This window comes from Physeter macrocephalus, chromosome 10 (genome assembly GCF_002837175.3).
Source record: "Physeter macrocephalus isolate SW-GA chromosome 10, ASM283717v5, whole genome shotgun sequence".
In the NCBI taxonomy this organism is placed as follows: Eukaryota; Metazoa; Chordata; class Mammalia; order Artiodactyla; family Physeteridae; genus Physeter; species Physeter macrocephalus.
In genome coordinates this window covers 21622155-21638178 of record NC_041223.1, presented here as the reverse complement: position 1 = coordinate 21638178, position 16024 = coordinate 21622155, and the positions used below count along the sequence as shown (strand labels likewise).

General features: G+C 41.3%; 1 protein-coding gene across 1 annotated transcript in view; it reads right to left on the bottom strand.

Annotated features, from left to right (window-relative positions):
* Window positions 1–15643, bottom strand: part of FUCA2 (alpha-L-fucosidase 2) — a 21382-nt gene extending 5739 nt beyond the window's left edge. Inside the window, exons 1-5 of the mRNA XM_007114311.2 lie at window positions 15246–15643; window positions 10004–10191; window positions 6660–6999; window positions 5115–5325; window positions 4672–4862 (exon numbers count right to left, since the gene is read on the bottom strand). Of these exons, the coding sequence (XP_007114373.2) occupies window positions 4672–4862; window positions 5115–5325; window positions 6660–6999; window positions 10004–10191; window positions 15246–15643 (1328 nt within the window). The remainder of the gene's footprint in view (window positions 1–4671; window positions 4863–5114; window positions 5326–6659; window positions 7000–10003; window positions 10192–15245) is intronic.
* Between the last annotated feature and the right edge of the window lie 381 nt (window positions 15644–16024).

The following is a 16024-nucleotide window of genomic DNA, read 5'->3' as shown; positions in this document are numbered from 1 at the left end:
TGAGGTGGATGGACCTAGAGACTGTCATACAGAGTGAAGTAAGTCAGAAAGAGAAAAACAAATACCGTATGCTAACACATATATATGGAATCTACAAAAAAAAAAAAAAAAAGTCATGAAGAACCTAGGGGCACGGCTTCACTGGTGGCGCAGTGGTTGAGAATCCCGCCTGCCAATGCAGGCGACACGGGTTCGTGCCCCGGTCCGGGAAGATCCCACATGCCGCAGAGCGGCTGGGCCCATGAGCCATGGCCACTGAGCCTGTGCGTCCTAGGGGCAAGACAGGAATAAATATGCAGACCTACTAGAGAATGGACTTGAGGATACGGGGAGGGTGAAGGGTATGTTAGGGGATTCTTTGGCTCCTCTGTGTTTATACTAACCTCAAATTAAATATCTGTACATTCTGTCACATTAATTTAAATCTTCACTAAACTTACTTTGTTAAAAGGAATAGACAACTTGTTCTCAACGTAAATCAGTGATGAAGAAAACAGAAAAAATCATAGACCTTCTGATTCTCTAGACTGATTTGGAGACAAACTTCAAATTTTAAAAAATTATTTTGAGCCATGTTAGAAATCATAATCACTCTTACATTTGGTAATCTGAAGCAGTTTTAATTTCTTAAACCAATGGCATTGCTGGAAATTACCTGACCCCTAAATTTTAAAATGTGTTCATTTATTCAAAAATTATCTATTTGTGACTACAATATACCTGGAACTCTTTTAAGTTCTGGGTGTACAGCAATAAAGAAGAAAGTCTACATGCAAAAAAATAAAAATAAATAGAATAGTCAAGGGAGACCTCTTTGAGGAGGTGGCGTTGAGGAGACCTGAAGGATGTGAGGGAGAACCACGTGAGTAGAGGAAGAGAGAAAAGCAAGCACAGACATCCCAATGCAGCAGTATGCTTGGCCTGTTGATAGAACAGCAAGGAGGGCAGAGTGACTGAAGGAGAGGAAGTGAAGGATAGCATGATAGCCAGTGAGATCACAGAGACAACAAGGTGCTCGTTTTTGTAGGACCTTATAAGCCTTTGTCAGTCCTGGATTCTTCTCTAAGACTGGAAGCCGCTGGAAAAATTTGAGCATGGGGGTGTCGTAACCTGACTTATTATTTAAAAGGTTTTGTAGCAGGTAGATTAAAGGAGCACAGATGGAAATAGATCAGACAAGAAGCTACTGAAATAATCCGGGGGGGGAAACGATGGAGACTAACAGGAAGAGGGTTGCCACAGAGAGGATAAGAAGTGGTCAGATTCCAGATATATTTCAAAGATATGATGAATTTACTGAAGGATTGGCTGTGGGATGTAAAAGAAAGGGAAGTTAAGGACTTCAAGGTTTGGGGCCTGACAAGCACCTAAAAGGATGAAGCTGCCATTAACTGAGATGGGGGAGACTGTGGGTGGAGGTAATTTAGAGCCAAATTTTAAGGACCTAAGTTTTGGACACAACAGGTTTAAGGTGTTTATATATATATATATATATTTTTTTTTTTTTTTTTTTTTTTTTTCCCCCGGTACGCGGGCCTCTCACTGTTGTGGCCTCTCCCGTTGCGGAGCACAGGCTCCGGACGCGCAGGCCCAGCGGCCATGGCTCACGGGCCCAGCCGCTCCGCGGCATGTGGGATCCTCCCATACCGGGGCGCGAACCCGGTTCCCCTGCATCGGCAGGCGGACGCGCAACCACTGCGCCACCAGGGAAGCCCCAGGTGTTTATATTTTTAAGTGGAGACGCTGACTAGGAAGTTGAATATATGAGTCTGAAGTTTAAGAAAGATGTTTGCACTGTAGAGGTCATCAGTATGGCATTTAAAGCCCTGAAAATAGATGAGATCACCTGGGGAATTAAGATAAAGAATAGAAGTCCTAGGGCTGAGCCTCAGGGCACTTCAAGGTTTAGTGGTCGGGGACTTGAGGTGGAACCAGCAAAGGAGACTAAGAAGGAATGGCCAACAGGCACAGTGAAGACAGAGACAGCCATCACCTGGGGCAAATGCTGACAGTAAGCTCAGATGATAGAGACTGGGACTGACCCAGTGAGGGAGAGGTTCCTGTGGACCCGGATAACAGTGATTTTATCGAGTGTGCGGTGGAAGTCTGTCCAGAGTGAGTTTAAGAGGAAAACTGGAGGGCTTCTCTGGTGGCGCAGTGGTTGGGAGTCCGCCTGCCGATGCAGGGGACGCGGGTTCAAGCCCTGGTCCGGGAGGATCCCACGTGCAGTGGAGCAACTAAGTCTGTGCGCCACAACTACTGAGCCTGCACTCTAGAGCCTGTGTGCCTAGAGCCCGTGCTCCACAACAGGAGAATCACCGCAACGAGAAGCCTGCGCACTGCAGCGAAGAGTAGCCCCCACTCACTGCAACTAGAGAGATCCGCGTGCAGCAACGAAGACCCAACACAGCCAAAAATATAAATTAATTAATTAATTAATTTTTTTAAAAAAGAGGAAAACTGGAGCAAGCAACTGGAGATAGCAAGTAAAAACCATTCTTTCAAGATGTTCTACTATAAAGGAAAGTAGAGAAATGGGAAAGTAGCTGGAGATCTAAGTAGGATGGAAAGAGTTCAAGATGAAAAAAACAAAACAGGTTTTTATGCTGATGGGAAAGGATCTAACAAAGAGGGGAAATTGAAGATGAGGAGCAAATGGGGAGAATTGCTAGAACAATATCCTTGAGTGGATAATCTGGGATGGGAGCCAGGATACAGGGGTTTGCTTTAAAGCCAAAAGTGAGAGCATTTGACATTGTGTGTGTGTGTGTGTGTGTGTATTTCTAGTCACATTTAGCTGCACAGGGGCAGACATGGAATAAGTAGAGCTGAGTTTAATCAAAGCTGAGTTTTAATGAGTACGACAGAGGGAGAGAGAGTTAAGGAGTTGAGGGTGGATGCACTGGAGTGATGCATAGAATCTGACCTGGATAAGGAAAAAGAAAAAACGTGAGAGGGTTGAGGCAGGAGGAAGAGAAAAAGTGACAGAATCAAAGACGGCAGATCCCTTTGGAAGCTGAAGTGAGCTAAAATATAAGAGGTGGGAGTTAGACAATGGAATGCTTCAGACTGAGAGCATAGAAGGAGTACAGTTATTGGAAATGCAAGGTTTAAGGTACGACCAACAGAAGGGGAAAGGATCCCTAGAAGGGAGGAGGTACCGGAACTGAGGGGCCAGTAAATTAGAAGAGCTGTGAATATAGACATTAAAATCACTAAGAGTTATGTGAAGAGTAGTTCTGGGGACAGTGACAGTGAGCCAGGGCTAAAATGTCAAAGGATTTCAAGGATAGCCCTGGGAGTCTAGATAGTTATCTAAAGATGCAGCAAGGAGGGGAAGCACACGCGATGAACCTGTGGGGAGAGAGCTCCTCTGGTGAGGCAGGGAGAGCAGGCCACTGGGCTCGGTGCAGTGGAGCCAGGCTACGGCTTTATAGGTCTTGCTAATAAGTAGTTTGGCTTTTATCTTTACTTATTGAAAGGAAATGTAATGGAATAATGGTTAACCATTGTCAAATCCCAGATCAGACACCCTCATAGTCAAATATAAACACAGAAGCAAATTCAAAAACCCAATTTAAACTAGCCTCTGTAAAATGAAAGATTGGTTCTGAGTTCTTATTGTGGCTTTTCCCAGACCCAGCATTCTAAAATTCTATAGTCAGTTGCTTCTGTGTAGACTGCCTTACTTTATTTTCTTCAATGAACTGACAATTTGTTTTAAGTTGTAAGTTCAAGGAAGATTATTTAGTCTAATCTTTTGATATATACTTGATCAGGCTGTACTCGCTTTGGTGGCAACACAAGGTGAATTTTTAGAGCTTCACTAATACTACTCTTTTTTTTTTTTTTTTTTTTTTTTTTGTGGTGTCTTCTCCCGTTGCGGAGCACAGGCTCCGGACGCGCAGGCTCAGCGGCCATGGTTCACGGGCCCAGCCGCTCCGCGGCACGTGGGATCTTCCCGGACAGGGGCACGAACTCGTGTCCCCTGCATCGGCAGGCGGACTGTCAACCACTGCGCCACCAGGGAAGCCCACTACTCTTATTTATATATGTTAAGACCGCACATCAGAAACCACCATATTTGCAGAGTCTGACTCATTGGCCCATAGAACTTTCCAAAGCTCAGACAGAACCTGAGGCAAGGCTTTTATAGGAGATACTAGTTAAAAGAAAAGTTAGCCAGTTAAGATAATTTTAAAGAAACTTCAGGTTTAGATTTAGTAGAATAATAGGAACAAGGTACAAGATTTTTAATCAATTCAAATAATGCTGTTAGTTTTGCAGATTTTTAATATTTTTTCTGCCCTTCCACACCTCCTGCTAATTTGATGCAATGTAACACCTACAAAAGTTAGAATTTACCTGACTAAACCAGAAGTCTCTTTTGGATTAACCACTCAGAATTTTTTTTTCATTTTTCTGAGTGGCCTACAATTTTTGTAAGAGCTGAATATTTTTCCCTGAAATCTGTCCACTGTTTGGAGGAATCTAGAGATGATTTCAGTTCAATTTGATAAATAATGTGTTTTAAAATATGCTAATTTCTTCTAGAGTAAGTAAAGAAAGTGTTTTGTGTAGGTGGGCATTCATCCCATTTCCTTTTTCATTTTACTTTTCTCTTTACCTCTGAGAAATGTTAAATGCCTTCCTCTATCTAATAGTACTTACCATACATCTGGGGTGACAGTGTCATTCTGGGATCTCCAAGCATGGGTGTCATAGATGGCTTCTCCATTGACTTTTAGCCAGGTCCCCATTTGCCTTAATCGCTCCTCAAAAATTGCAGAAATGATGCCATCTTTTGTGGGCCCAATATTCATCAAAAGATTTCCTCCACATGAAACTGTTTCTACAAGTTGCTAAAAAATGAAGAATAAACATAGTTCTTAGAAAAAGAAAACAATTCCATCCTGAATGTGTTAACATGTGGTATTTATGGACTTAGACATATATATATATATATATAGTCACTATCTAGGAGAACACACATAGAAAAAAGAGTAATGTCCTGTGTTATAGACCATTGAGCTATACAATTTAGAAAAAATAATTCTCATACACCTACGCTATTACAAGTGTTACCATAATGGTCACCAGACATTTTACTGTACCTTCACCAATTCTTCAATTGTAAGATAGTCAGAGATTCCAGCATTCCTCCTATAGCCCCAGGAAAACTGGTCTATTGTCATGCAGTTTTCCCATTTATGTGGCAAAAGATGTCCTGGGTTATAACGATCACTGCAGGTATAGTAGCCACCGTGCTTACAGATGCTACCAGCTCCCCAACGGTCATTGGTGACCACTGTGTCCCGAACTGGGCTGAAATGAAAAGGATGATTTTTTTTTAAACAAAAAGTAAAAAATTTTTACACAAAAGCAGTGTCACTGAAAAGAGGTCTGACTGAAATCCACTCCTGGAAAATAACCATAGTGGAATATAATACAAAGCCCACGGTTTTGAAGTCAAATAGACCTGGGGAGATTGTCGTCCTGGCCTGTCACTTTCTAAGCTCCCTGTCCTACAGCAAGTTACCTAACTCTTCTGAATAATCAGTTTCCTCATCTATTATTAGAGCAGAACTAATTTATGTAAAACACCTAGCCCAGTGCCCAGCAAACATAGCATCTATGAGAGTATTTTACTATTATTTGAAGGTTCTCCTCCCTGCCCCCATATTGTGAATGGTGGCTAAAATTGAATTTAGAGTCAAGACATTCTTCTCACCTATGACTGAATAATCTCCTACATATATTCTAGCCTTTCTTTCTCTTACAATTATGCCTAATATTGAAAAATCTCAGGAAAGTTGACTGTTATCATGGAATTCACTGTGGCATGAAATATCCCCACTACATTATTCATAGTAGCAGTTGGTACCTCCTGCACTTCTCCACTTAGAGGGGATCGTTTGGTTCACAAATTGAAGTGGAGGGCTCCCCATATTTCCTTTTGGAAGGAGTACCTAGAGAAACTGCAGTTACATATCAAGAGCTCTCCAGAGTATTTGTGTGTGTGCCCTTTGTGGGCCCAGAGAACACAAGCAGGACACTCCCTGACTTCCTTCCTGATACCAAGTACTTTCTAGTTACAAATATAAATTTGGTCCATATAGTGTAAGCCTTATAAAGGAGCTCAGTCAGAACTTCCTGTTCCAATGGGGTAGCTTGGAACATGCTAGAAAGCAAGAGGAGAGAACAGGAAGAGGTGAAATGCTGATGAAGAGGGAAAAGAGGAGACAGACAAGGGTGACGTTGTCTGAGCAGCAAAGATTATCAAATGTATGAGGATGAAAAGAAGCAATTAGAGGAATTGAAAAGCACATCATCAGAAACAGCGATGAATAAATAGAGTTGTCCCAGAATAGGAGATGAAAATGAGGACCCACAAAATTAATTTCTTCAAAGTTCTTGATCCTGTGATGTTTAGTCTGATTTCAAAATCAGACTATTGAGTTGTATTTGACTCCTGATTTGTAACTCTTGATTATTCTGAGTAAATATTGATATATCTAATGAGCATTATTTACAATGATTTCCTCCCCCATGCCACAAATGAGCCTGAAAGGACATATTTCAAGAAGCAAGGGAATTAAAATGTTATACATGTATTAGGAATGTTTAAGGTCACAACAGCAATCTAATAACACACACACCTTTCATTGTACAACCATGCTAGGAAGACTGTGCTGTTCCAGTAGGTATCTGGGGCCCCTCCATCGCCATCTGACCACAGGACCTCAGGCTGATACTGGTTCACTAACTCGTAGAGCTCGGGCAGCATCTTAGACAGTGGATATTGTTGTTTCTGGAATGAGCTGGATTCATCCTCAAGGAAGAGCGGATGAAACCATTCAAAAAGGGAATAGTACAGTCCAAAGCGCAGGTCAGTCCTGGTCCTAATGGCTACTGCAAGTTCCTTGACAATGTCCCTCTTCGGCCCCTCATCTACAGCATTCCAGTTCCACGAATACTCTGAGCCCCACAAGGTGAAGCCTGAAACGTTATATTAAAAAGCTTGTAAGCATATCAATTGTTTTAGTAAATTTCCACATATACAAACACCAAAACAAATTACATAGGGGGAATTCCCTGGCGGTCCAATGGTTAGGGCTCTGAGCTTTCACTGCCAAGCGCATGGGTTCGATCCCTGGTTGGGGAACTAAGATACCACAAGTTGCGCAGTGCAGCCAAAAAAAACAAAAAGAAAGCTTTCAAATTACATAGGCAGTACACGTAATACATAAATCACTGTTTCTACAAACAACTGCTTTACGGCAATTTTTTTCCATAGTATACATTTTGCTTTCACACAAGAAACAAATGAGAATTTAAACAAAGTAGAACCAAGATTTTTAAAAGCAACTCTCAGGGTTCCCCGTAAAGTCTGTAGAGTCTGATCTATCTCCTGTATTCTCCCTCTTAGACTATAAGCTCCTTGAGGGACAGCATCATGTCTGCAGTGTTCCCTGCTATATCCTCAGCCAATGGCTAGCACAGGGTCTAGCACAAAATCAGCAATCAACATTAGCGATCACAGCTAAGACAGGAACATCTTCCATATCTACCATGCTAAACAATGACTATTACTACTTACAGTGAAGACCCTGAGACGCAAGGTTCTGCAAGATTCTTATTTGTCTTCTAAACCAAAAATTAAAGTACATTCCCTGGTTTTAGGATTATTTATTCTATTATACTATGATTCTTAGAACATTGGTGTCCATGTATAGTAGTACGTCTCCTTTACCCTCATTATTCATTTTACCAAGGTGGGGGTGGGGTACTAGTCCCCAGTAGTCCTGTACGTTGCAATGTACCCACCATTTGTAATCTCATCCTACCCTAAAATCATAAGCTTGGATGTCGTGCTTTAAATTACCTAAAAGTGAATTACCTACCAACTAAATAGGTAAGAAGAATGTCTGCCTTTACATAAGCACTTTGAAATAATTCATATTTTAAAAGGAATTTGCATTTAGATTGCTGGTTGTTCTATATAAAAACCTTAGAAGCCCTATATAAACTGAAATACTTAAGAAATAATAAAAAAGCCTCAAAATGTTTAGTTGGCACCTAGGAACATAAATACATTGTTGCTGTCCCACTAAAATCTAAAAGAATCTTTGAGAACAGACATAAGTAAGGTGCTTTGGTGCAACACTTTACTCTTGTAAATGAGGACAAGACTAAGATGGACACAATCTGGATTCATTTTGCCGAAGCTTTTAAAAGAGCTCACACTGGTTCTAAAGATGTTGGTGGTAAGCTTCAAAGCATTGCTGATGATATTTAAAGTCTTATTCAAAATGTTTCAACTTGACAGACCCTAATGTCTGGCGGTGCTAAAACCACATGGGTATTCGGTTCAGTAGCACCACCAGAAGCTCACACAGTGGTTTTCCTGCCTAGCCAGGCTCAGCAGGGTCTCTCCCATAAGCATGAAAACTTCCAACAATATGAGTCCTAGAGAGTTGACAAATGTGGGCTACATCATCTGTCCTCACAATGTGACTAAGATTGTTTTGTTTTGTTTTTAAATAAGCTCACTATGTAATACTTTGTGCCATACAGCTTGGAGAAGTTCCTAGGCATCAGGAAATCAACATGTTCACAAGCAAATACGCTTTATAAATATCCATCTCAGCCTGAGAAACATCTATAGGAGAAAATCATTAAGCCACTAGAATGTGGCCAAAGGGAAAAATATTCTAAGATAATTCCTTATTTGGGGTTTTGGTTCTTCCCTTCTAATCCCCTACCCACCCCTGGGGAAAATAATGAGGCAAAATTTTTTATTCCAAGGCAAAGATGGTTATGCAAACAAATTGTCTAATTATTAACATGCTGTTGGAACAATAATAATTTGCTGATGCTTTCTTGATCTTATAGATACTGGAATGGTAATGGGTGGAATCTATCCTATTAGTGGAAGATCACTATGATGGTAATTTTATGTGTCAACTTGATTGGGCCACTGGGTGCCAGATATTTGGTTAAACATCATTCGGGATATGTTCCTGAAGGTGTTTCTAGATGAAATTAACATTTGAATAGGTAGACTGAGTAAAGCAGATTGCCCTCCCCAAGTGGGTGGGCCTCATCTAATCCACTGAAGGCCTAAACAGAATAAAAGGCTGATTAAGAAAGAATTCTTTTCTCTGCATGTCTTTGAGCTGAGACATCGGTCTTCTCCTGCCTTTGCACTCATACTTGGACAGGAACCTAAATCATCCACTCTCCTGGTTCTCAGGCCTTTGGACTCAGACTGGAACAATACAGCTGGCTCTCTTGGGTCTAGACTTCTCAGCCTCCATAGCTGCATGAGTCAATTTCTTATGATAAACCTCTTTCTATATATTATACTCCCTATTAATTCTGTTTCTCTGAAGAACCCTAATACAACCACTGTGTTTCCTTTACATATTCTTCCACCATCTCTGATATTTCTGGGCACCATTACAGCTCCATAATCCTGTTCCTTCCAGGTGACCTGCGTCATTTTCATCACTAGCAAACTGTCCTCAATTGGGCCATATAAGAGTTGGCCAAAAGCACAACTTTGTGTGTCGGTCATGATGCAAAACTACAGCAAAATAATCCCCTGGGTGCCTTCCCAGAATGCATTACAGAGGTGGAAAGAAAGGAAGAATGCAATTCCAAGTGTAAACTTTGACCTGCAACCCACTTCCCACTTCAAATAGCTTCAAATCAAATCTTGGATTACTTGGAAATTGTTAAATATGCATATAACAAAATGTGATCAGTTTCCATTTTTTCTCTGTCATGTGGAGGGTATGATCTTTCTGCATACATAATGCTTCTTAACTGGGTGGAACACATGGTCTCTTAAGTTGCAAGCAAATGTCAATAGCCACTTATGATTGCTCCTAAGAGAAAACTCTGATTTCATGTGGATGACCTTGCTTTAGTTTCTTGTTCCAAAAGAACTACTTTACATTTCATAACCACTGTGAGGTTTTGCAAATGTTGTACTTACCTTCATGATGTTTGGAAGTTAAGACAACATATTTGGCACCAGAAGCCTGTAAAATATCTGCCCACTGGTTTGCATCAAAAAATTTTGCTGTAAATAGTGGTCCAAAGTCTGCATATGTGAAATCAGGAGGGTAATTATTTTTCATAAAGTCCACATAACTTGGTATCTTTTCCTTTTGCCAGTACCACCTAAGGGGATGAAGGAAACAGCATATAAGCAGCATTCACATAAACATCTGAAATATAGTTATCCCTCAACATCCATGGGGGATTAGTCCCAGGAGCCTCAGCAGATACCAAAATCTGTGTGTGCTCAAGTCCCTTATATTAAATGGCATAGTATTGGGTTGGCCAAAAGTTCGTTCGTTTCCTTCTGTAAGATGGCTCTAGTATCACTTGTCTTTAACTTCATTCAAAACAATTAGATTGTATTGTGACAGCTGTCATATCAGCGTGTATTTAAAAAAAAAATCAAAATTGGTGAATTTTTTGTAGACATTTTAATATTAAAGATGGAAGAAAAAAAGCAACATTTTTTGTATATTATGCTTTATTATTTCAAGAAAGGTAAAAACATGACTGAAACACAAAAAAAGATTTGTGCAGTGTATGGAGAAGGTGCTGTCACTGATTGAACGTATCCAAAGTGGTTTTCGAAGTTTCATGCTGGAGATTTCTCGCTGGACTATGATCCACTCTCAGGTAGACCAGTTGACGTTGAAAGTGATCAAATCGAGACATTAATTGAGAACAATCAACATTATACCACGCGGGAGATAGCCGACATACTCAAAATATCCAAATCAAGCGTTGAAAATCATTTGCACTTGGTTATGTTCATCGCTTTGATGTTTGGGTACCACATAAGTTAAGCGAAAAAAACTTTCTTGACCATATTTCCGCATGCAATTCTCTACTTAAACATTAAGAAAATGTTCCGTTTTTAAAACAAATTGTGACGGGCAATGAAAAGTGGATACTGTACAATAATGTGGAACGGAAGAGATTGTGGGGCAAGCGCAGTGAACCACCACCAACCACACCAAAGGCCAGTCTTCATCTGAAGAAGTTGATGGTGTGTATATGGTGGGATTGGAAGGGAGTCCTCTATTATGAGCTCCTTCCAGAACACCGAACGATTAATTCTAACAAGTAATGCTCCCAATTAGACCAACTGAAAGCAGCACTCGACGAAAAGCATCTGGAATTAGTCAACAGAAAACGCATAATCTTCCATCAGGATAACGCAAGACTACACGTTTCTTTAATGACCAGGCAAAAACTGTTACGGCTTGGCTGGGAAGTTCTGATTCATCTGCCATATTCACTAGACATTGCACCTTCAGATTTCCATTTATTTCAGTCTTTACAAAATTCTCTTAATGGAAGAAATTTCGATTCCCTGGAAGACTGTAAAAGGCACCTGGAACAGTTCTTTGCTCAAAAAGATAAAAAGTTTTGGGAAGATGGAATTATGAAGTTGCCTGAAAAATGGCAGAAGGTAGTGGAACAAAACAGTGAATATGTTGTTCAATAAAGTTCTTGGTTAAAATGAAAAATGTGTCTTTTCTTTTTACTTAAAAGCTGAAGGAACTTTTTGGCCAAACCAGTCAGCCAATACACTCAGCCCTCCATATCCACAGTTTTGGCATCTGTGGATTCAAGCAACCGTGGATGAAAATTTCCATCTGAGGTTGGTTGAATCCAGAGATGTGAAATCCTCGAATATAGAGGGCCAAGTGTATATTTATTGAAAAAAATCCACATAAAAGTGGACCAAACCTGTGTCGTTCAAGGGTCAACTGTAACTGCCCCAGCTCCCTTTACTAAATCCCCCTTACTCACATATTACCAAGATTCTCTTCCTCACTTCCCCATTTAGTTTGACTTCACCTTAAAGAAAGCTTATATAAACTTCCATAGTTTTCCATCTGTCCCTCTGTGAACTCCACTCAGCTTATCAACCTGAACATTCTAGACAACACAGCCACCCATTTGCTCTTAATTCTTCACTTTTAAATTGCAACATGTAGTGTCTTTACATAGTTAGTCCTTTGTAACATAAGTGATGAAGGCTTCAAAAGAAGACAAAGCGCTTTGTAACACAAATGTATTATATTCACTAGCAGAGAACAAGTGGGGGAGGAGATGACAGTAAAATTAAGAAGATGCTGTTATTTTAATATATTGACTCAGCCTTCAAGGATTACTGGTTATATGCATGTTTTCTGAGCAATGGGGCCTCAACTGCCTAAGCAAAGCTTCAGGAGGAAAACAACATCGAAAACATAATTTTTAGATAGACATGGCAGTAATCTTATGTTCATGAAATAGATGCAGGCCCCACCTCTGACCCATCTTCTCCTCTTCCTTCCACCACTCCTTTCATAAGAGTGTTTCTAAGGGATGAGTAAATTCATAATCAGCATTACATCCTCAGAGATGACCAGGAGGTTCATCCCACTGAGAAGCCTTCACTGAAGGACATAATATGTCACAGGCACTATTCTTGACCTGCCCAAGAGTCAGATACAGACTTTCCCAGTTTCCATCACACCTACCACATGGACACATGACCCATGCTGGCCAATGGAACTTGAGGGGAAGCCAACTTGGGAGATTCTGGGAATGGTTTCCTCTCTAATAGAAAGAGATACAACTTGCCTTTGGACAAGGTTGTATGAAGTGATGCCTGTCCACCATCATGTGACCATGACAGGACAAGTCAACAGGCTGAGGATGACAGAAAGAGCTTAGGTCTTTGATTTCATCAATGAGCCAACTACCTCTAAATTTCTCATTATGTAGAGTAACAAACCCCTATTGTTAAACCTTTTATTTGGGTTTTCTATACCTTGAAGTGAAAGTATCCTAATTGATCCATGATGCATTTTTACCTTTTAAATCGAACTACAAAAGAGAAACTGGGACAGTCAGAAAGTTAAAAGATGAGAGATTTCTATTTTTTCCTAACACATCTAATTTGAACCTGCATTCTCTATTATAGTCTAGAGTCACTTCTCAAATTTCATACTAATAGAGATGAGAAGAGGCACTTACAGTAAACAGCTCATAATTTATATTTGGTTTTGAACTGCCATTAAGGACAGTCAGATATACCCATGTCTACTGTTGATGGCTCCAGGTCAAATTGGGGTGGGGAGCAGAGATTTAGAGGGGACACAAAGGGAAACTATAGATAATTAAAGGATCTTTCACAGGGTTATTGCACTTCCAGACCATCAAAAATATACTTTGTTTTGTATGAGAATTATCTTTATTGTTCTAGGTCAAAACAAACAACTCTGTGTTCATTTGTAGAAAATAAAAAGTTAACCATTACAAAGAATAAGATGACTCAAAACTAGCTGTTTTGCACAGAGCACTAGTTTCAATTAACAAACATCAAATCCTCTCCCAGCACCAAATGTATATTTACCTAATCTTCCCAGTTGAACAAAATGGCAAATTAAAGTATAATTTATTATATCTTAAGAGGAAAAAATCTGTTAATTGATGTACCTTGCTAATCTGAAACATTTCAAAAATAAACTCAAAATGCCTCACAGCACAAAACTTGCAAAGAAAGATTTATAACATCCTGAAGCAAATATATTTGGTAATACAAGTTATGGGAAGAAAGAGTCCCTTGGTTTTTAAGTTGATTTCAAAAGAGCATATGAATAGTACTCCATAGTTTATACAGTTCTTTTACATCAACTGGCCTAACTGAATAAGAAAAGTTACTGGTTGCAGAAAGTCAGTCTCTTTATAGAAAGCGGTACAATGTTTTTAGTGTAACGTTAATACAATATATAGTTTATACTCTGTATTGTATCTGCCAACTAAAAATTGTCATTTGCCATCCGGTTCTATAAGAATGAAGTCGCTAGCCACTGACGTCACTGACCTTCATCACACCCTGGAAGGAGTTCAGGGTGGAGATCAGGAATGAGGCACTCTGTGCTCAGGGAAAAACTGGCAGAATAGGCCTTCAGGTAGTTAGATATATTCAGGAGAGGATTTTATGAGCCCAAATTCGTGCATCTTCTCATATCTAGAAAAGCACTAAAATCATAAGGGAGATGTCTGCTCCTGGTGACTAGCAGCACCCTTCTCAGGACTAGCAGTAACCTTCTGCCAAATGTGTGCTTGATTTCACGTATCCCCCTTCGCCAGAATCACATATATACTGATCTCTCCCCACCACCTCTTCAGAGCAGTTCCTCAGAGATCTCTGAGAGGCTGTCTCCCAAGCTTCAGTCCTCACTTGGCCCCAAATAAAACTTAATTCACAACTCTCACATAGGGCATTTTTTTTCAGTTGACATATCTAACATATATTGTATGTATTAAATTTGTTGTACACTATGTATGTAGTATAAAGCAGGTTTAAATACTCATTGTTTCTTATTTCACTAGGAATATATTATATATGTATACTATATATATATATATATATATATATAAAACATTTCTGTCTTGAAGAACTTAAAATACCTGAGGTATTTAATCAGGAAAGCATGTGAGACACTTCAAAGTTGTAAGGGATTACATGCACATTTTTACATAGATCTCAAGGTAAAATCGAAAGAGCAATTTTTTGTGCAGCACTTTCCACATAGTGGTCTATTAATAATTGGGGTTTTTTAGGGTAAACATTCTAGCACTTTTTGTTTGTTTCTTGAGCCACACGTGGTAACATTTTAACATTAAAGAGCCAGTGAACGCCCAGAAGAACATAAGTCCCGCATACCCATGAATTTATGTTTAAACCATACTTCATGGCAGAACAACTAAAAATTGACAGGTAGCTGCAGAACAGCGATGGGACAAGGTGCCTGATTCTCTAAGGACAAGGACGGCAGTTTAGGCCCAAGCTTCACAATATGACCCCACACAGTCTATTACCTTTCTGCTGTCTTAGTCATTCGGTGGCTACAGAGTGATAACTACAACTTGATAAGTGCAGCTATCAAGAAGCTGACAAGCCAGGGTCACGTCAGTTGTCTGACAACTCTTGCAGTCACACGGAAGAAAACTTCAGTGTTCGCCCAGCACGAGCCACTTACACAGTAAATTATTCATTTAACACCCGGAAATGCTACACACCGCTAAAACAGCGGGAGGTGAAACTGACTAGGGGGCAAAACAAACCGGCACAGGCTGGGATCTGGGTCGTGGCTGGAGGCCAGTGGGGTGCAAAGGGGGGGGTCAGAGGAGACGGAGGGAGGTGCGCTCACCAGAACCATTCGCTCCCGAAACTGGGCACGGAGAACACGCCCCAGTGGATGAAGATGCCGAACTTGGCCTGGTCGAACCAGGCGGGCAGCTGGCGGGCATCCAGGGACTCCCAGGTGGGGTCGAAGCGCGCGGCGCCGCCAACTGGCCCCAGAGGCGGCAACAACAGCAGCAGCCCGAGTACGAGCCCAGGCAGCTTCGGGGACCTCATGGCCCCGCGCCCGCCGTCCTGCCCGCACGCCCGCGGCCTCCGGATCCCTCGTCCTTCCGGGTCCCTGGCTGAGTACGAGCCGCCAAGGTCACCTGACCAAGCTGTCCTAGGAGAAAGGCACCCTCCTCTCTGGGATGGGAGTGGCCGCGGTCCCGGCGCCGGAACAGAAGGACCCCAGGAGGCCTGCATCGCTCACTTGCAAAACCAAGGATGCCAGTATTACCCCAAAGCCAGCCCTGAGGCTGCTCAGCTAAGCCTCCTAGTCAATCCTCTTGGGGAAGAAAAAACGAGTCTGGTTCAGGGACCTGTGGGAGCACCTCTCTCCTCAACTGGCAGGACTCTAGAAACCGCCGGAGAAGACGCGAGAGACCAGCCTGGGTGGAACCGTGGACCTGGATCCCAAGGCGGGAACCTCAGCCGGGTCATCCAGTCCCTCCCTGGCCGGTGGCGCCGAAAAACCCAGATCCTTCTCAGCCTCTGCATTTTACACCCCTCTCCCACTCCCCAAGGTCCTGGGTGTGTTTAGAACTGTGGCTGTCAACCTTGAGTCTGTATCAGGTGAAATTCCAG